At 32.8% G+C, this 22,653-nt stretch overlaps 2 protein-coding genes across 8 annotated transcripts; one reads left to right on the top strand and one right to left on the bottom strand.

Annotated features, from left to right (window-relative positions):
• Positions 1 to 13,661: 13,661 nt before the first annotated feature.
• LOC112285804 (synaptotagmin-5) lies at positions 13,662 to 20,052 on the top strand. Of its 7 annotated transcripts, XM_024526978.3 has the most exons (16): positions 13,662 to 13,793; positions 14,035 to 14,418; positions 14,715 to 14,819; positions 15,136 to 15,186; positions 15,349 to 15,469; positions 15,894 to 16,015; positions 16,137 to 16,238; positions 16,602 to 16,676; positions 16,893 to 16,987; positions 17,099 to 17,297; positions 17,593 to 17,736; positions 17,835 to 17,930; positions 18,398 to 18,522; positions 18,761 to 18,920; positions 19,055 to 19,168; positions 19,495 to 20,052. In XM_024526978.3, the coding sequence occupies exons 2-16, from the start codon at positions 14,086 to 14,088 to the stop codon at positions 19,729 to 19,731; spliced, it is 2,079 nt and encodes a 692-aa protein (XP_024382746.1). In that variant the 5' UTR covers positions 13,662 to 13,793; positions 14,035 to 14,085; the 3' UTR covers positions 19,732 to 20,052. The 7 variants fall into 7 exon arrangements, 5 of the variants coding, with proteins under 5 accessions (XP_024382746.1, XP_024382749.1, XP_024382745.1 ...); XR_002970837.3 differs by lacking the exon at positions 13,662 to 13,793 and having other exon boundaries at positions 13,941 to 14,418; positions 18,761 to 18,868; XR_002970838.3 differs by lacking the exon at positions 13,662 to 13,793 and having other exon boundaries at positions 13,941 to 14,418; positions 18,761 to 18,868; positions 19,055 to 19,189; positions 19,495 to 19,684.
• Positions 20,053 to 20,392: 340 nt separating this feature from the next.
• On the bottom strand, positions 20,393 to 22,607 carry LOC112285805 (uncharacterized). The gene is made up of 4 exons (XM_024526984.3): positions 22,296 to 22,607; positions 21,805 to 21,985; positions 21,346 to 21,487; positions 20,393 to 21,092 (listed from the first exon to the last, which is right to left on the bottom strand). Exons 1-4 carry the CDS (start codon positions 22,306 to 22,308, stop codon positions 20,880 to 20,882), a joined length of 549 nt encoding a protein of 182 aa, XP_024382752.1. The 5' UTR covers positions 22,309 to 22,607; the 3' UTR covers positions 20,393 to 20,879.
• Positions 22,608 to 22,653: the final 46 nt, after the last annotated feature.

A 22,653-nucleotide genomic window follows, 5' to 3' on the forward strand; every position in this document is an offset into this window, starting at 1 on the left:
CTTCTACTTACTTTATAAGGCCATAAATAAGACAAAAAAAGGTAGATTAAAAAAAAAGGATATAAGCATATGTACAAGAGAATTAGGAGTTTATTTTAGTAAAAATTACCTCAAAAAACCAAAAATTGTACCCAAAAAGGAGTAGTTGCCAACAAAGATTGAAATCAGATTGTGAAATACAAAATCATGCACTTATAGTGGCTTCAAGGTCCTTTGGCAAATCAAAGAATTGCATTTCAAAAAAGACTTTATAAAGATTTTAGAAGCTTTGGTTTCAATTAATTTGAATTTGCAATGGCTTATAAGAGCTTTTCAAAGTCAAGGTTGTTTTGGTGACAATAGATTTTATGAAATAAAATAGTAGTTATAATTTAGAGAATTTTATAAATTATGTAGTAGATCTATAATTAAATTTTTTTGGTATTGTGAATATAGTTATACTAAATATATGTTATGAATTTGGGTTAAATTGGATGGATATAGTAGAGATTATTGTAGTTTATATAGTTAAGGTCTTAGAAATTGGAATTTTAGGTCCAATAATATTATTTAAGTTTTATAATTATTTGTTAATTTGATTGAGGTGATTTTTATTAGAACTAATAACTAACTTGACTTCCAATATTTGTGTAAAATTTTAGAGCAAGTTAATAGTTTAATTAAGAGTTATTGTTGTTGAAAGATCAATATTACAATCAAAGATGGAGATTGGCCAATACCTAAGTGAATTATGAAATTTTTCTCTCATTTTGCATATTTGATTCTCTTCAATTTTATTGTACTTATTGTTAATTAAGAAATTAAGAAATCTATAAAGTTTTAAATAAGATCAATGATTTAATCAATAGATATTGAGGTTCTAAACTATTCTAGGATTAATTTGAATTGATTAGATTTTGCTTAGGAATTGATTAGGATTTGATTTAAGATTTAAGATTTAATGAGAATTTATTTTAGAATTTAGGATTTAAGATTTGATTAGGATTGATTTAAGATTTTGGATATAATTAAGATTGGTTTGGGATTTGAAATTTTTTTAGGATTTTTTTAAGATTTTTTTTGAATTTCTTCAGAATTTCTTTAATATATCTTTAAGATTTTTTTTTAAAAAAAAAATTATCATTATTATTATTTCTTTTAGATTTTATAAATATTTTATAAATATTTTTAAAGAAATTCTTTTAGATTTCTTTCAGATTTCTTTTATAATTTAATAAAAAAATTAATTGGACTTTATCAATGTATGATTATAATTTTTAAGCTTTAATTATAATTTATATATGATTCTATTTGAGTTGTGAGGACTTGTTGTTAAGTTTTTTACCTTCGACATCCAAATAACTAGCATGTTCTAAAGCAAAAATTCATGAAATATGATAACAAAAAATATATAATTTAGTATGCATTAAAGAAAGAGATGAATAAAAGACTGTGTTTTAAACTAAGTACAATCATTTTAAATATAATGTCATATCATTTGGGCTTATAAATATACTTGTAGCTTTTCAATATATAATGAATGATGTCTTTTGATAATGTTTAGATGATTTTATTATTTATTATCTAAATGACATCTTAATCTATTCTAAGAATGTATAAGAATATGAATTTTGTATTTGTCATGTATTAAAAAAATTAAGAAATCAAAGACTCTATGCCAAGATAGAAAAGTGTGTATTTTACACTATTTAAATTAACTTCTTGGATACATCATTTCAAATGATGGATTCATGATAGATCCTAAGAAAGTTCAAACTATCTTGGATTAGAATACCTCAAAAATAATAAGAGATATTCAATGTTTTTTGAATTTTTTCAATTAATATTATATCTTTATTAGAATTTTTTTTAAGTTGTAGCTTTACTTACACATTTGACTTATAAAAAAAATTTAAATTGAATCAAGAAGCAAACATAATATTTAGAGCTTTAAAAACTATTATTTTTATACTATTCTTGTATTGCATCAACTTTTCTAAGCCATTCTTTATAAAAATAAATGTATTGAACTTTGCTTTAGATGTTGTATTATCACAAATAGGAATAAATAACAAACTTCACTTAATGGTTTTTCATTCAAAAAACTTTTCAACAATGAAAATCAATTTCAAGATTCATAACAAAAAAATTCTTGCAATTATGGATTCATTTCAAGAATGGCATTATTATTTAGAAGATACTTCTAGTTCAATCAACATATATACGGATCACAAGAACCTTAAATATTTTATATCAATATGTGTTTTGAATCATCACCAAATCTATTGGAGCATATCTTTGTGAAGATTTGATTTTAAAATCACATATTAATCAAGAAACCAATAAGATATTTCAAATACTCTTTTTAGACAACCTTATTTTGTGTCAAAAGAAAAAAATATAGCTTTTGATTAAGAACAAACTATTTTCTTGAAGTTAGAGCAATTTTATCTTAGAGTAATAAAATCAACACTAACTTTTGATTCAACTTTTTAAAAACAATTTTAATCAATTATGTGCTATAATTCTTTTGTTTGATATTAAAAAAAATTCCAAAATCTCATGATACTTTTAAATTTAAGTTCAAAAAAAATCTATACTATTTCAAGGAATGCTTATATATTCTAGAAGACAAAGTAAAATTAAATATTCTTCAAGCTCGTCACAACTTTCCAAGTATATGACATTTTAGATACAACAAGACTTTGGAGCTAATATTTAGAAATTTTTAGTCACTTCAAATGTAGAAGGCAGTTAAAGACTTTGTACAATCATGTGATGTTTATTTAAGATCAAAAATTCTTTGTCATTAATTTTATGGATTCGTTTAACCATTGCCTATTCTAAAACATCAATTGTCTTTTGTTTCCATAGATTTTATTATAAATCTTTTAATTTTAGATTCTTATGATACTATATTTGTGATAATAGATTATTTCGCTAAGATGGCATATTTTTTATCATATATAAAATCTATTACAGGTGAAGAAACAATTAAGTTCTTTATTGATAACATCTATTACCATCATGAATTATTCAAGAATATTATATTTAATAGAGAGACTTACTTTGTATCAAGATTTTAGAGAATTAAATTTAATATTTTAAAAATATATATAAAACTATCTTTGGCTTTTTATCCCCAAATTAATAAATAAATAAAGCACATTAATCAAGTTTTAGAATAATATTTGAAGTATACCATTAACTACCAATAAAAAAATTAAACAAATATTTTGTTATTAGTAAAGTTTTTCTATAATAATACAATATATATTTCTATTCAATAAATATATTTCTTTACTAATTATGGTTACCATCCATAACTTGATACTTTTGACATTTCAAAAGTTAATAATCTTATGATAAAATATTTGGTGAATTGTTTATTTGAGCTATATACAATAATGAAGGCACAATTAAAAGAAGCTTAAGAACAATAAAAGATCATCGTGGATGCATATTATAAGGAACAACCTCAATTCCACATTCGCAATAAGGTATAGTTATTTTATTATAATATCAAGACTACTCGCTCTTATGACAAGTTGGATTATCATATACTTCGACCATTTTCTATAAAACAAGACTAGACTAACTCAAAAATCCAAGATCTTTTCAATCCACAACAAGATAGGGCCTCTTCACAAGGTAGGACAAAACAAATGAGAACAAAACTAAACGAAACCAAACAAAATAAGACACAAGAGATAAAATTGAGCAATCAAAAATAGAATAGAATAGATCTAAATAGAAAGATGTAAATCCAAACTTAATAAGAAAAAGGTTTTAAATGCCTCAAAAGGTCATAGACAATCCTATTTATATCTTGTCCTATTATCCTAGACTTTCTAGAATGTTCCTAAGTGGTAGACTCTATCTAAATAATTATCTTAAGTCTTTTTTAGAAGGTTCTATGGTAGATCCCATGTAGTCTACTAACCTAATTCCAATTCTAAAACTTTCATAGTTCTAAATATCTAATTATTATTTTTTTATATCTTGTTACAATTAATCTCCCTCTACTAATGCAAAATGTCCTCATTTTACTCTCGATGGTATTTCCAAATTGTCTCTTAGCAATGGATGAGGTTTTGTGTAGGTTTTCGTATTACATCATAAATAAGATAACCTTTCTAAAGAATTTGTATTGAAGTTGTGGATGTCCACTATCACAACGAAAGTAGCAATGCTCCAAAAAGCTCTCTACTTTATATTCTTGTTAGTCATCAACTATAATTGGTGGTGGTGGTGAATGGTGTCGATCTGAAAAGTGCTTAGGCCTGGTATGAAATTCCTTCAGTTGCAAAACATTGAAGATTGGATGGACTCAAATATGTGGTGGAAGCTTGAGGTGATATGCGACATCAAAAATTAATACAAAAATATAGAAAGGTCCAAGCCATCGTAATACTAGTTTACAGATTTAGGTTGATGTAGCAAGTCGCAAGTTGGCGTTGAGAAGTAACACCTAATCACCCTCTCAAAAGGTCTTATATTATCGATGATTATCTGCATACTTTTTTTTTTTTTTATTCTTTATAGTAAAGAGGTGGTGACGTGCTACTTGTAAGGTTGTTGTAAGCTGTTGTATAAACTCCCCCATTATCGAATTTTTGGTATTAATGCCATGATAGAGAGTTGCTGGTATAATCAGATGTTGACCAATATTAAGAAAAAATAGTAAATGACTAGTACTTGCTTGAATACTATCATTATAAGCAAATTCCAATGGTGTCAAGTATTCATCTCAATCATTATGATGACCTGTCACAAATGCCTGCAACATATCTTTCAAGGTCCAATTTGCATGCTTTATTTGCTCATTTATTTGAAGATGGAAGGTTGTAGACATAACAAGTCAAGAGTCTAGTAGCTTCAATAAGACTTACCAAAAACTTCTCAAAAAGCATGGATCCCGATTTGAAATGATGACACGAGATAATCTATGGTGACAAAAGATGGTATCAAAGAAGACTAGTACAAGCATTGGAATGTCAATATTCAAGCCTATTATAGCCAAGTGAAGTTGCTTTGAGAATTGATCTTTAAAGATGACAATTGTAGTATGATTATGAGGTATCTATGATGAATATGTAATGAGATCCATAGTCACCTATTCTCAATGTGCCATAGATAGCAGAATTGGTTGCAATAGTCCAAGAGATACTACATTACGTGCTTTGTTATATTGACATGATTCGTAAGAGCATATAAAGGCTCAAATATCATAATCCAAATTTATCCAAAATCATATCCTTAAGATTTGTTCTAGGGTCTTTTTTCATCCCAGATGTCCAAATATTGGAATGGCATGTCTCCCTTAAAGTATGTGCATCCAGAATTTAGTATTGTCAAATATATAAATTTACTTCTTAAAATAAAGCAAGCCTTTACTAAGAGTATACTCTTAATATCATATATCATCCACCTTCAACTGATCGCTAATCATCTTGATATAAGTATCTTATCATGTAGCTTCTTTTCATTCTACTTCTTTGGTTAGATTTGAAATCATGCTACTAATGGTAGCGACTTCTATCTTGTCTTCCAATTTGTCCTTCAAGTCTAGTCTTCGTGATAAACTATCTAACATAATATTTTGTTGCCCTTGTTTGTACTCAAGGTGGATATCAAAAAATTGTAATTATTCTTTTCAACAATGATATTACAATTTCATATTTTCTAAATGCAAATCATGTAATAAAGGTCAATGGTCAGTTTGAACAACCACTGGCTTTTCCAATAAATAGTGTCACGACATCTTTATAGTGTATACAATCCCTAATTGCTCCCAATCACGTGTAGAATAATTGTACTCTGTCCTTTTGAGCTTGCATGATTCATAGGCCACAAGTTAAAGGCTCCTACCAAAGTCTTATTGAAAGACCCTTCTAATAGCAAAGTTGAAAGCATCAATGTCAAGCATAGAAGGGAGATTAAGATCATATAGTTGCAATATTGGAGTGATAATGAGTGCTTCCTTTAACTTATCAAAGGCATTTTGCAGCTCTAGTTTTCATTCAAATGGAGCACCCTTCTTCAATAGATTTATCAATGAGGCATCAATGTGAGTAAATTGCCAAATAAAACAATAATAGTATCCAACAAGGCCTAAAAATGAGTGAACTTCAAAAGCATCTTTGAAGATTGGCCAATCCTCTTTTACTTTTATCTTATCTTTTTCCATACATATACCTACGAAAGACACCATATGCTCCAAAAAGATGACTTTTGACTTCCAAAATTCACATTTTGATTGCTTGCAATAAAAGCGACTCTCTTGCAGTTGGCATAGTACCTCTCATAGGTATTGCTCATGGTCTTTAGGAATTTTATTATATACAAGGATATCATCAATGAAGATGACTACATACTTGTCTAAAAGGTTTTGAAATAATTTTTTGATATGAACCATGAAAGAGGTTGGAGCATTGATGAGGCCAAAGGATAAAACCACCCATTCAAAATATTCATAGCATATACAAAATACCATCTTTTTTGCATCTTCTCTTGCAATAGGTATTTACTAATATCTGCTTTGAAGATCTAATTTACTAAAGATGATTGCATCTCAAAGCTAGTCAAGAAGATCATCCATGCATTGACGTATTATGTATTTTTTTGTTTAGGAATGCACCGGGCACCTAGTTGTGGAAGGTAAGGTTGTATTTCACAAGTATCCAAAAAATCCTAATAGATTTTATCCATATGAGAAGAATACAATCCAAATTTTAATTCAAAAGTTCTAAAAAATACTCTTTTTAGTAGCCTTAATCATACATAAATCCCAATTACCTTGTTACTTTCATATTTAAGCAATTTAGATTTTTCTAATAAGGTCCAATCCTAATCAGTGAGCTTTAACAAGCTGTAACTTCTAATCTGACTGTCTACTTGATATAAAATTTTGCAAGAAATTTTCAATGTAAGTCTTCTATATACTTTAGAATTTTTAGTTCAATCCAACTTACAAATTGTGAGAAAACTTCCAAAAATTACACTGATATCACATGGCTATCAACTTGAAAAGTAAAGCAAAAATCCTAGCACTATTTTCTTCTTCTCCAATTATTAACTTTGATTCAAAATTGGTATGTAGCTTTATCTTTAAGTCCTTCAAGACCGTGCCAAATTTCACCTTGATCCAAATAGTAGATCTCCAAATAACACAAAATCCTATTCAACCTCAAACTACCAACTCTCAAAATCCTCTTGTACTAAAAACCAAATATCTCTAAACCATACTATTAGATTATTACAAAAAAATTTATACACTTAGCACATCCAATAATCCAAATAGTATCAAATTTTGAACTACAGATGTTACACCAATTGTACGAATTAGCCAAAATTACTAGCCCTAGTTATATTATATAAAATCCAAATCACCAATACAAACCTTGATTTTGAATAATAATTTCTAAGTTTTCAAAAATCCTACAAAAACAATCCTTGTGCCTTTAGAAAGAGCTTTAAGCTAGCTCTCAAATTTTAACCTTTGAACTTCAAATGAAATCCTAATTTGACCTAGGCAGTTGTTTTAGTGATCAAAGGTCTGATTTCGACCCTGTCTCACAAATGGTCGACCCTTAGATATCAATCTAATCTATCCTAAGGATTTTTTTAACCCAATCCTATTCTCAACTTGATCTTAGTATCAACCATATCAACCATTTATCTCTTCTATCCTGATTTTATTAATTTATGGCCTTTTTAAGGCAATAAAAGAGTTTCTATATCCTAGAAGGTAAAAATACTAACTAACTTTTATCTACTTGCTATTAAGACAAGAAAATAGGCTAAGAAGCCTTCATAAAAGCCTTATTAAAATACTTTGAATTCTTGTTGAACTAATATAATAAAATATTAATTAAAAAAATATTTTTAGTTATATTTTCACCAACATATCGTGTCACAACATGATAATATAGAAGTGGATATGCATTTTTAATAATTTGCTTATTGAGACCTTGATAGTCGATGCAAAGGCAAAGTCCACCATCTTTTTTAGATGCAAAGAATATAGATACTCTCCATGGTGATGTACTTTCTCAAATAAGGTCTTTCTCGAAGAATTTGTCTAATGTTTTCTACAGTTCTTCAATTTCTTTTGGTGCTAGGCAATAAATTGGTCAACTTGCTTATTTGGCTCTATACAATAGTTCTATTTGAAAGGAGGCATGTCAATCAAGAAATACACCACTAGATAGATTGGTTGAAAAGACATCATGATATACTCATATGAGTTGCTCTGCCCATTCTACCCCTTTGGATGTCTTTCCTACCACTAACGCAAGATTTGGAACCACCATATATACTAGTTGCTTATGTTGTAGTTGCTTCTTCATAAAGGTCATTCCTACAAATAAGTCTTTGATTGCAGATTATTTTTTTTGTTCACTTGATGTGGAGGTACAAAGAATTACCTTGCATCTTCCATCTTTAAAAGAGATTGTCATTGCTATCCAATCAACTTATTTATTTCTCATTTCTAATCATGGCATATCAAGGATAACATCATACCTTAGCTTGATTACCTTGAATCTCTCTTTTAAGATATAGGTGTCCGTTAATTTCAAGATTTCTTCTTCACATATCTCATTCAATATGTTCTCTTAGTCATCTATAAGGTATATACTTCTTTCTTTGATTTTCTTGATTTTAATTCTAAGTTGGTTGGCAATTTCAATTGAGATGTAATTTTTTGTAGAACCACAATCTACAAGCTCTCAACATAGTTGTCCTCTTAGAAGTCCAATTAGAAGTATCAGCCGACCTTTTTTATAGTTATCTAAAGCTATTCCATTTATCTCTGATAGACAATAGCTACTCCCAATATTAGCTCCAAGTGCCTTTATTAAAGAGCCTCATTTTTTTGTTTTGACTCATTATCTGCTTGGTGAGTTTTGAAATTGTGAACCTCCCTTGTCCTGCTAGTACTTACACTTTGACATTTTGGACAAGCTCTAATCTAATGGCTTAGCTTTTGAGAATAGAAACACAATCCTTTTTGCACCAATATTTGTCATCTTTGTAGTATCAATGATCCTTGTAAGACATCAATTTCTATTGGCATTGGTTGTTGTGCCATAATATTAGATGGAAGTATAGGACTTTGTACTGTAGGTCATATTCCACAATTTCTGAAATCCATAGCATCAGCCCTCTCTCCAATCCAAATTGCCTCTTCAAATGTTTGTGGATCTCTTAACTCCACTTCTCATTAGATTACAAGTTTTAAACCTCGAAGGAATTGATCCATCATCTCCGCCTCTAAAACATTGTCAATTTAGAGACATAGAAAGTTGAATTAAGAGATATAATCTTGCACCAATCTAGCTTGTGTAAGATTTACCAACTGATCACACACTATCTTTTTCGCATTGATGGGCCAAAATTGATTCCTAAACTTGCTTTCAAACTCCTCCTAGTTACAGAATTCACCTTGAATTCTACAACTTTGAATTCAATGTTGCCACCAAATAGTTTCTGCATCTCTCAAATAACTAACTACATATATTATTCCTTTAGTGGTATTTGTCCTAGATAGTTTGATGTATTGTTGCATATTGAAGAGCCATTGACATACATCTTCCTGTCTTAAAGTTCTAAAGTATGTACTAAACGTACTCAATTTCAACCTAGTAGATATTGACTCTCTTGTCCTTGAGGCTTCTATTTACCTTTGCAAAGTAGCTCTTTGGCTTAAGAAGTATTGTATTTGAGCTTCCATCTAGGATTGCTCTGCCATATCTCCCATACTATAATTTCTCTCCTGGACTCCACTATTGTAATGTCTTTCACCTCTCAATTGACTTTTTAAGAGTAGCTTGTGATAGCCTCAAGATAGTATCCAATGTGACCTCAACAATTGACCTTAGACTATATGATGACTATTAATATGCTACTAAAAGTAAATAGTCTAATACTTGCTCAAATATCAATGAAACAGAACTAGACTAAGTCAAAAATCTAAGATCCTTCCAATCCACAACAACATAAGGCCTCTTCATAAAGTAGGACAAAACAAATGAGAATAAAATTGAATGGAATTAAATAAAATAAGACATGAAAGAAAAAATTGAGCAAATAAAAATAAAACAAAAAAAAAAATCTAAATAAAAAGATGCAGAACCAAACTTTACTAAGAGAAAAGATTTGAAGCCATATTTGACTAGATGCCCCAAAAGGCCTTGGTCAGCCCTATTTATACCTTAACCTACTACCTTAGACTTTCTAGATTGTTCCTAGGTAGTAGATCTTACCTAGATAATTTCCTTAAATTCTTTTTCTAGAAGTTTCTATGATAGGCATCACTTGATTCATTAAACTAATCTTAATTCTAGAAACTTCCATGGTTCTAACTATCTGTATAATTATTTTTTTCTATACCTTGTTACATTCTATTTGTAAATCAATCAATCTAGTTGCTTATTGATTATATCTATTGGAATCTATGAAGATCCATCTCATATTTTATGTATTTTTTTTTAGCCATACAAGATAGTAAATATCTAAGAAAGAAGAAAAATATCATTGCCTCTTATAAAAGTGGATAATAATCAAGAATTTGAGATGGAAGAAGTCTTAGATTCAAGGCAGCACTAACTTAGGTTAGAATATCTTGTTTACTAGCATAGATATAATACTAGTAAATGGACATGGAAGCCAACAAAGAATATTAAAAATACAGCAGAGAAAGTTAAAGCTTTTTATGAATAACATTCCTTAAAACGAAGATAAAGAATCAAGTATTTTTTTGCTATGAAAGAAAAGATGTTCAATGAAGATGATATTCTATTTTTTATTCTTTATTATAATTTTTTGTATTACAGGCACTAACAAGACAAAAATTAATAACTGGCATATTCAACTCAAAAGTTATTATTTGTTGAATTACTGAACAAGACATTGTAATTTTTACAACCTTCAAAATAATTTAATTAAGATAAAGATCCTTAAGAATAATATATACTTCTTCAAATAGATGACAAGATAGAATGTATTTGATATCACTACTTTAGAAGAGACTCTTGATGTTTGGTGATTTTATTAGAGGTAGAAACAACTTTTGATGGTATGATAAATAGTTTATTTAAGAAAAGTTATAAAGGCCTTAACAATTCTCAAATATCAAAATTCTCTACTTATCTTAAAATGGAACATTATCAATGATTGAAAGGACCTATCAATTATTTTTAAAGGAAACAAAGATCAGAATATGTGAGAAATATAATTTGTTGCATCTTAGATTTTACAAACATAGAATCACCATTTTTTATGGAAATAATTTTTAAAAAGAAGAATAATATCATGAACATATATATTAATTCTAATAATTATCTAATTAAAATATAGATAGATAGAAGAAGATAAATATAAATTAATTTGATAATATCTTGTAAAGTTACTTCTTACAAGCATCATAGATATAATTTCATCTTTATATGCATCTATAAATAATTGATAGGTTGAACACTTGGCCAAAAAGTTAGTCATATATTGCACAAGTTGGTAGTTTGTGGTATAAGCTAACTATAAAATATACATATAAAAAAACTTATTTTGCAGGTTAAGACAAGTATCTTGCAAATTGGACACATGTTGGAGGACTTATAGAATGTTGTCATGTAGCTCTTAATTAGATAATATATATGAATGCAAGTGTGAAGCCTTCTTCATTCTTGTCAATTCTTTTCTTGCTTCTAGTCTAGTTTCAAGAATTTGTAGATTTCTACTCTTTGGCAATAGCTATTCCAATTTTTTCTTGAATATATATACCTTCTTAATATTATTTTGTCATATCTCATTTTTTTACATATCTTTCTTAAGTTCTTGTCTTTGATACCATGTGGTCTTCTATTAATAATTCAAATAATTCAAACTAACAAAGAAGATATCTCTTACTTTTTTTTATATGTGATACCTTTTTAACACTATAATTACTATTAATTTGGATAGTTATGAATATAAATCACGTTATATGCCTCTACTTTTAACATACACAATCTACAACCAAATTAGTACTTTATTCTAAGATCTTTACCTAATTGTAAGGTATTAGACTTGAGTAGAGTTTGAATTAGCTTGCTTTGTTAATACCACCAAGAATCTTACTTTGACCACTTTCTTAATTGATAGTATGTCAATGCCATGTTTGGTGGTGCATGCTTAATTTAATTTTAAGACATTGCTAATTCAATGAAATGGATATGCATTACTTCTTTTACTTCTAAAAAAGCACATAAGTCACTTTGAGCTCCATCAAGTATAAAGATAAAGTTAATTTTGATTGATAAGAAAAAATAATATAAAACATTTGCTCATTTGCATACCTACAATATTAAGATCTCCTATTGTGGTATTTATATAAATCTAATCTATCTTTGGCTACTTGGTTTTTTTTCAAAATTAAATAAAATCCTATTATATTGGTAAAGTTATTAAAGACAACAATCTCTAATTTATCACCTTTTTTTATAATAAATACTAATTTGGCATCTATCCTATATTCTTTTGAGGTCCATCTACATCTTCTTATGAATGTTAGATGAGTCTAATGTTTTAAATTCTTATACGTAGTCTTTGTATTGCTTCAATATTCTTACTTTTGTGTAGTAAATTGGCATTTTTCTATCTCAATTTAGGTTTAAAAATCCAATCCAACATTAAATGGAGTAAGAATGAATTTTAATTTGAATCAAATTGTGATCTTCACAACTCAATATTCTTATCATTTTTATGGATTTTTAATCTTTCATATTCTCCTTATTCATGTATGTGTCTAATTTTTAACATGCATGTTGAAATAATGAAGATTTTTTTTTTTTTTTTTTTTTTTTTTTTTTTTTCTATTAGTTTTTTTTGTAGCCAATTAAGTTTCTTTTTAGATCTTTACTATCTAAGTTTATGTTTGTTATTCAAAATATAAGATAAGTTATGGCATGTAAATATCAAAATATAATTAAAATTAAATATAAGTGTTGTTTTGTATTTAGAAGAGTTATTGTTTGCATTAAAGATTAAATTCTATAAACAATTTTAAAGGTAGCATATGGTATGCATATCTCTGGTGTAATAATTTTTTAAATATTATTGTTTGCAGTATACTATGATTAAATCTGACCAAGGTTCTATTTCTATAGACTAGATTGTAGAAATTGGTGAATTGATGTTAAATGTTATGTTGTATGCAAATTTTTGTACATATATTTGAAGTATTTTTTTTGTAATTTTTGGAATATATAAATAAGATGTTTTTATTTCTGTAATTTTTATAAGATACCTTTATATTGTAAAAAAATGACAAAATCACAAAGTTGGGTTGTAAAATATCCAGACATATGTATTTTGTACAATTATTTATAAAGATAGGAAAAAAGAAACAAAACGAAAAAAAAAAAAAAAAAAAAAAATGCTTGATGTTTCTGTTGGCATGACTCATAATATTGACATATTACAACCAAGTAAATAATCAAATACATTGTTATATCATATTCTGCTTGGTATTTGAAATGCATATGAGGATTTCAGACAATAGATTCATTAGTATGCAAAATCCATTGAATACCTGTACATGAATTGGATTAAGTGCACTGAAGTAATATTCACACATAGGATTAATGTAAAGTGATGAACAATTTCATCATCTAAAAATTCAATTGGTTTTAGACACGAGGGTAAAAAAACCAGTGTATTTTCAAAAATCTTGTGTTGGTGTATTCAAGTTTTCAGTAAAATTGTTTTACAACAAAGAACGTTTCATCAAAAATAGTTTCAAACAGTTGAGAGAACATCCGCACACTGATTAGGTAATAATATAATTGCAAAAACCAAGACTTGTTGAGGAATTAAAATTGGAAGGATCAAAATCAATCCTCTAGGCTTTTATTTGACATACATAGTTTCAAGATTGTAATATTTTATTCACGGATGTGGAGCAGTTTTGCGGTTGCGGACTGAGTTTGAGCAGCTTCTGCTTCTTCTTCTTCGGTTGCCAATTGCGTTGGATATGAAGTGGCTGAATGGCTTGCACTATGATGATTCTTGCAGCTTTGGCGACCAATCTCTGGTAAGCTTTGGAGAAAGCACGGCGTGCATGACATGGATTACATGTACCCCTGCCGAGATTTCATTGCACGGGTGATCGATCTTCTGAACCAAGCCACAGAAACAGTCTGTGTTTCTTTGCCAGCATACTTCCTGCAAGGGTGGGAGAGTTTCCAAACCGCGCCTCAAAGGAATGTGGGGCCCGGCGAGAAGGTTGAACGTGAAGCAACTTCATTGTTCCTTGTTGAAACGGTTCCGAGTTTCGTAGCTGGGACTGCATCCGTGACATCAGTAATTGGTATTGTTGTTGGGTTTATTGCTGGCTTGGGAATAATTCTGGCATTCGGCTATGCCCAAAGGAAACGGTCAAGTGAACGTCGAATGAAGGTCTGTTTTAAACCAAGCAGTTAGAATACTACTTTCTATTCTGCATTGTTGAAGTGGATAGAGTCGTTTTATTTATTTATTTATTTATTTTTATTTTTTTGCTATGGTTCAATTACCGTTTCTGCTTAAATGGTCGTCTTAGATTGTTTTGATTGGTTGCATTCATTTAGCGACTTGTCAGAACCTTTCGTGCATTGTTGTAGAGCTTCACCCTTTTTCTTTGTGCGTTCGCATCATTTAGCATGGACACCCGTGTGGTGCAGATTCTGATGTTGATGTCAACGACATGGTAACAGGCAGGCCTTATTCATTTGATTTCCGAAATGAAGAGGAGTGACTACCGGTCTGTGTTCCCCAAATCCCATCTTCCTCGATGGATTGTTAACCGTGAGCTTGAGAAGGTTTCTTGTGCCTCCAACCTTTGAGAAAACTGAGAATTGAATTGGGTACAACTAGGAACATGACGGCACCCATAGCTTAAGATACCGAGCCAATTCTAACTCGCTAATTTCATCATTCTTGGTTTGTTCAGACTGGGGCGCAAAGTAACTTGCATCCTTTTGTAGTATAATGCATATTTTTTCACCTGCAACATCATTGTTACAATCAATTTTTCTCTCTTTACATATATAGTGTAGCTGTTGTTCTTGGTGTCATTGTCCTATGTCTTGGTAACCTAAAAAGCTTTGCCAATCCAGTTGTCGGCAATTTTGGCAGGTTGATTGGATGAATATTATTTTGAGAAAATTGTGGCCCTTCTTCAATGAGGTACAAACTTCTCAAAAAACGACGGTTGTGTACGTGCAGTTTACAAGTGATTTTCTGTACAAGTTTGAGTGCATTTCTTGCTTGGGTAAATCACTTTCAATTATCTTTTAGTCGCTTGTACTGGAAGGTCATTTGACGCCTTTTGCGAAAGTGATGAGACAGGCCTACTCAAAGATTTTACTGAAGGATTGGGAGCATCGTCTTGAGACGTTTAAGCCTGCCTTTGCCAATTCAGTCAGAGTCCAGGAGCTTACGCTTGGCTCCGTTGCCCCCAACTTGGAAGGTAAGTTGTCTTCAATTCTTTTAATCCATGTTATTCCTCTTCATTTCCGATATCTTGGCGCAGGCTGCCGCTGCAAATGCGGTTATGAACTTTGATGTCTATTGTATTAATATCTGTTTGATTCCCTAGATGTTTATTATTTGGTCCTTGTCTGCAGACCAGCTTTCGATGGCCTATCTGCTTTTGTGATTCTGTTTTATTTTATTACATTTGATTATTTTGTTTAATTTTCAGACTGTGAATTGTACTTGTGTGTGGATCATGAACTTCGTATTGCAGGTTGCTTTTATTGGCTTCGACATGATTGTCGAATAATTCTTTAATATCTTATACCTTATCAACGTTTTAATGTCGTTAAGCCGTAAGAATATCTACGCATATACAGAATCAATCAGTTCAAACGTCAGTTCTACCTAAAATTCAGGACTTCGAATGCTGGAATTGGAGCCGAAAGGGATTTCAATGGATGTGGACACGCGGTGGATTGGGAACGCTAGCTGCGTATTGGAAGTGTCATCGATAGTGGGCGTATCTTTTCCTGTACAGGTAAGAACTTTCCCCTTCCTAGAACAGTTCAGAAAATAGTTTGGATTTGGTGGTCACAATTTTTTCTCTCTTGACGGATATAGGGCTGCAGCTGCTAGTTGTGTGTGTTCTTTAATTGTAGGTTAAAGACATACATTCAAAGATGGTATTTCGGTTCATTTTCAAGCCTTTGGTAGACGAGCTGCCTGGATTTGGAGCTTTTACCTTATCAATTAGGAAAATGGTATGCTGAATTTTTTCAGATTCTCTGATGTTCTGCAGAATTTGCCTATCATATCCCTTCTGACATTCTTGACAGCATTTTATCTCTGGTTTTAGGTATAACTAGGGTTTATCTTCTCATAGTTACTCCGGTCCAACCTCACGCAGGTGTAGTGACTCAGTTATTCTGCTACTTGCACGGTTCACTGTTGCAGTAGCAAAGCATTAACATGTTGCAAGATAACCTGTAGTACAAGAAGCATACTCAGCTCTCAGAATCAGTGCTGGAAATGTTTCAGAAGTGAAAAGTTTTTTCAGAAAAGACATACGTCTGTGTTCAATCTCGACTTTCCTATTGGCTGATTTTTCTTCATGCTTGGACCAGAAAAAATTCGACTTCACCCTGAAAGTTGTCGGAGGAGACGTTTCGAGCATTCCTGGTGTGACGGAGAAGCTGAACGTAAGATCTGGTTGAGAATATCTTCTGGCAATGCATTATGTTGACAATTCAAGCATTAATTGTTGACATTCAAGGATATTTCTCAAACGTTGAATGAAAATGACATCGTATTCTAGCTTATGTAAACTTTGTATGGAACCATTCCCTCAGCAAAGCATATTTTCTGCAAATCTCCATGTCTCTATTGTTCTACACTGGGTGTTGGACTTGTTACAGGAAATGATACACAACGCGGTATTAGAGTCCTTAAGCTGGCCTATGCGGATCTGCATACAAATAATTTCAACACCTGCAGATAGCAACACGACTAGGTACGGTCGTCTTGTATGATTCTGACTCGTTCAAACCATAAGAAGTTGCCTAAACTTCACGAAGGACTGTAATACATTTAGACCCTTTACACTCCTTTTTCCATCCATCAGGCTGAATCGCCATATGTTCCCGCGAAGAAACGCGGCCATATTTGCAGCAACGGGTTCGGAAGGAAAACCACCAGTCGGTATCTTGGACGTAAAATTGGTGCAGGGAAGGGACTTATGGGATACAGGAAAGCCCCCCGACCCCTTTGCACTGTTATACATTCATGCTACTCCGGGGCAAATAAGGAGGAGCACGACCATAGTAAGGAACATGTAACGCCCCAACCCTTACATCGATGATTTCTGTATGCTATAACTTTGTGAGGAACCAAGCACAAGTATTGAAACTTGGTAAGCGATTCACGAAGTTTGCATCTCTCTTTTTTTGCTCCGACGAAGTATGTATGAAAACTTTTAAACCCTTCGAGCAGGCACTTTCTTTCTAAATAGGTCCAGTAATTCACGATTTGAAGCACGTTTATAGCACATGATGAACCGGATCTTGTAATAGGTGAATTAAATGCTGCAATCCCTTTTTTTTTTTCCTTTTGTCACAGAGGCAAAACAATAATCCAATATGGAATGAGTTTTTTGAACTAGAGTTTAATGACCTGAAAGAAGAAAAAATTGTGATTGTTTTGTTCGACAATGCGGCTCCTCAAGAATTTCAGGTGTTGGGCTACTGCCAATTTTACTTGCAGGTGAGAATCACCTGGGATTATCCCTACAGCTTCATTTGCAAGTATGGCAAAATCCTACTGTGATTCCGAGACACGGTTAACCTAGGAGTGATTTGCAGGGACTTGACGACAGGCGGGTCACAGAGCGATGGCTTAAAGTTTTTAAGGATGCGCGTTGTCTTGGAAATTTGGATGAAACCAAGTATAGGGGACAGGTAAGAAGCCATCGTCGCCTTTATCTTACACCATCAGGTCCTCTCTAACTCATCTGATCGATGCTTCTGCCGCAGTAGATTTTCTGAGCATGACTTTGTTTGAATATTGAGTAGTAGGTTTCAAAATTTTCATCTGAAGTTGCATTTATATTGATGTTCTATTTATGTTTTGCAAGTCCTCATTTTTAGTGTCCTCTAGCTTTCAAAGCAGATGTTAGACATGATTATTGGGAATTCAATAGAAGGGCGGATTTTTGCTGTGGCTCACCTACAGTAGTGTTAAACTTGTGATGAATGAATGTCGATCTTTTAGCTGACATCAGTATCGAAAAGTCCCAATCTATGTGAGTAACGCATGGTTTCAGCTTATTACGCCAAGTTCCTCAATTTACTAGGCAGAGTCGAGGATAACCTTCAAGTGTTCGAACGCGCTTCCCACTCACTTTTGATTAGATTCTTGTTGAAAGGTGAATATTGAGCTGCTGCATCGATATTATGACGAGCAAGAACTTCAAGGCTTTCAGCAAGTCGCATCAAGTTCTCTGGATTTGGGGAATTGGCACAGAAGGAGAAGCACCTGTTTAAGTGACAGGTGAGCGAAAAGATAATTTTATCACACAATCACATTGGATGTTGATGAACAATTATGTGCTAGACATTGTGTTGATACCATTGTTTATTTGTTAGTAATGTCATTCCTAGTATTAGATTTTAACCCACACATGGCATTTTTCTCTTCAGTTCCATCTGATAGCTCAAATACAATGAATTATGCAAGATGCTGGACATGCGGGTATTGTTCCTCAACTAACTGGAGGTTTGTCTGCAAGGTTCTCTCGCAAGGGAAACTTGTGGGAATTGATTCGTGGGATATTGACGATCACAGTGGCGCGCGCTGAAAACCTTCTTCCTGCCGATTTCCAGGGCAGGAGTCATCCGTACGTGGCCCTTCACATGATGAAGCAAAAAAGATTGAAGAAAAAGACCTCGGCATGATAATCTTGTCTCACAAACTCCGATTTGAAACAGATGTGTCATCGTGTATGTTGTTTCAATATTTTCTTTCATAATGAATGTAACGGAACATGGGTATTATGATGATATGCAGCATTTGGACGTTGCAGGTTAAGCAGAGCACCTTGAATCCAATCTGGCATGAAACATTTGATTTTCATGTTCAAGACGCCCGCCAAGATATGCTCATCGCAGAAGTTTGGAACGACGAAATTATTGGCAGGGTCGTTTCTTATCCTTGAGCCGTATGTCGTGTGTTGGACTCACTAACTTATCTATTCACCCCCTTAAATTACGCTGCAAAAGTGATTAGACGGCTTAAAAATCCCCTGGACTTGTAAATTCGCCAATATTTCAATAATCTTTGCATTTAAAGGAATACAACTTGACGTCATGTGGTTAACGAAAATAATAACGTGACTTCAGTAATTCAATACGTAACTTGCACAAATAAATTAAAGTAAACAACTAGTATTGTTTCAGAAATTTCAATGAACCAATTTTAAAGAAATTGATAGATTTACTAAGTATTCCGAGAATGTCACTGCAGGATTATCTAGGGTCGACAGCCACAACGTTGACCCGAGTGTTGCAGGAATATGCCTTTGAAGAAAAGTTCAGACTTGTTGGGGTACCCAGTGGAAGATTGTATCTCCGACTCTCATGGGAAAATAGTATAGGGACGTCTGTCATTTCAGATAAACCTTCACTTCTTTCTCCTAGTGAGCATTTCCCATCTTCACATGGCCTCCTACAACTGTTCCCGATGGATGTTTCCCCGAACTGAGGACGTTTCCTCGAATTACCCCCCGCCCAGGCGGACAAGTGGAACACAGAATCTAAATCATGGATCAAGGTGAGCCCCTACCAAATCAGTAATATAGACACTATAATCTCTTCACTATAAACATGCTCTTAACTCATGAAGGCTGATTAGACTTGCAATATATTGTGTCAAACCTGGCATAATCTTTACCGTAGTTTCCCTATGTTTGAATCGAGTTCGACATCCAAGTATAGACAAAGAGATATAACATTGCTAAGATGTTGCTACTGGAGCTTGAGAGTACAATATTAAATAAAATACGGTGGAAGATATTGAAAAGTATTATTTCCTACTCATTTTTCGGCAATTCAACGTGAACAATCTAATAGATTTTAACTTAGTAAAGAGAACGACCCACCATTTTTAACTATTGAATCTACCTCACGAGTTCACAGTGCAAAACCTTAATCCTAAGAGAAACCGATATGTCATGTCCCTTGGGTATAAGTTTCTAACTTGTTAGGGTAGTTCTCACAGTGGAATCTTCTGGAAAATATTACACAGGCTCTTAGGATACCACATACGATATAATTAATGGGTAGAGATAAAATTAGAAACATTCAAAGTGCACTCTGTTTGCACCCAACTTCCCGTAGTCAACAAAGCTTCAGACAATAGTGAGTTCAAGCATAATATTGAGCTCATGGGATGAGTTTGCCACTCCTTGCATTGCAGACGAAGCTACATATTGTGAACTGAGAGAACTTGAAACTGGTTCAAGCTATGGTGGTGCAAAGCATTATCTTCTGTCACACGTGAACAGAAAAAATAGATCAACGTAGTTCTCCTGAAGAATAATCCAATAACCTTCCCACCGGTAGAGTTTCACTTGCTTTTCTAACCTAGACAACTGTATTGTACAATTTGTCTTTTGAATACTGTAACACAGAACCAAGAGGTACTAGAGATATGTCCCAGGGATAAAAAGAATGAACCATGTCTAAATTTCGCTGTTTAAACCGTTAGAAGATTCCTTTACATTTAAAGAGGAAGTAACCCTTGTCTAGTTGCTGTGCGTAAACCAAGAAGAACATATTTGTCGAACCACCGGGACCATTGTGCTGAGGAGATGCACGATCAGAACCACTTAGCACCTTCTCAATCGATGTTTACACATCACTTAGTGATACAGAAGATCCAAGTGATGCTTGAGTTGCAATAACATCATCGGATATTGCTTGACCTGTGAGAGCAAGAACAATCTCATCTGCTGGCCGAAAGTTGGCATCCTCTCGCATCTCCTTCACGCACAGTTTGTACGTGCTTTCTGCAATAACAATATGGTCTTGCAGCCGCTTGATATACTCCTCCACGTTTTCGACCTACATAGGTGAACATCACCCACATTTTTCAGATGGAAGTGATTATTTGGCATCCTAAATGAATCCTGAATCTCGCTCTAACCTATTGATAGTCGGTTGAACATTTATTCAAAACGAAAATTTTGATACATACTTGACTCTGGTCGAAATTTAAGCGATTCCAATTCATCCATACGTTACCCTCGATAACCGTTTTGAGTCTAGGTCATTTCTAAAAATAATGTGTGCGTGAGAATGAATATAGACATGATACCTCAATTTTAAGTTCTTTCAAAAACTCAGCATGTAGATCATGTTCAGGACTTGAAGGTGACTTTTCTGAAGAAGGCTCATCAGGAACGGGCGGTGCAGCAGCTTCTTCTAGTTTCTTCCAAGCCTCTAACTCGGCTTCATACCTGCACCGAGTTAACCACGTTCATCAAAACTTCCGTATTGGCATAACACGGTATTTGTTTATTACAATTTTTAGAAAGTAACTAGGCTCTGTCATTTGAGATCCTTTCCTGAGACCCGGACAGTCTGTAAAGGCAAAACCATATACAGAGCAGAACCCAGATGTTGGAACGAAACAAACTGTTTGTCTTCTTATGCCGTATTCTGAAATGTAGAGGTGACACAATATATAGTAAAAAAACATTCCGGTCAACATTCTCTGGAAGAGCCAAAGGACCATTCATGGAACGATCAAAGAATGAAATGAAGATAATCTTACATCGCTTTGAGTGTCATCAACCTCTTTGCTTTCTTCTCCAACTTTACAGATTGTTCCTCAACAGGTTCCTGATCCTCATGACGCTGCCCTTCCTTCACAGCCAGAGGTTTAACATTTATCTCCTCTAAACGCCTCTTGCGAACCTTAAAAACAAACCCATCATCATTGACCGTCTCGAATTCTGCACAGGGTCCAACAGTCACTCCTCAGCATGGAAAAAACCTCACTAAAATTTCATGCACTCAAGGTGTAACAACGCATTTTTCTTGAAAAAATTGGTTCTCCCTAACCATTATTTAGCTTATCCCACGAAAACGCACCACCAACCAGTTACCGGCAGTATTCTCACACCAAGCCTTACAAAACTGCTAGAGCGACTCAAAAAAACCCCTAGCAATGCGACTGATTTTGTATCTTATCTTCTTGGAAATTTCAAATCTGAGAACACTGCTATAGACAAGCTCGATTCGTAGGGCAAGTCAATTACATACCTGAGGCTGCCATGGACCCTAAGGAATGCTGCTACCAATGCTATCCCCCGACCCCTACACAAACTTAGACAAAACTGAAACGAACTCTACGCTCATGCACGCTCTCATCACCATCGTAAATCCGTCAATGCAGCCACTAAACCCCAAACTCATCGCAAAGAGGGTCCAATCTCGTCTCTGATTCACTTCCATTACAATCACTCTGCAAGAAATTTTAAGACATGGGGTACATGAAACACTCGCTCCCGCTAGAAAAGTGCCGCATACACCCAACGAAGGTTAAAACCTGCTCATGAACAGTTCCACCAATACACTTCAAACTGAAGATTCGAATCACTCTGTAGGTCGAGCATTCAAG

The sequence above is a fragment of the Physcomitrium patens genome, chromosome 8 (assembly GCF_059467195.1).
Source record: "Physcomitrium patens ecotype Gransden chromosome 8, ASM5946719v1, whole genome shotgun sequence".
NCBI lineage: Eukaryota > Viridiplantae > Streptophyta > Bryopsida > Funariales > Funariaceae > Physcomitrium > Physcomitrium patens.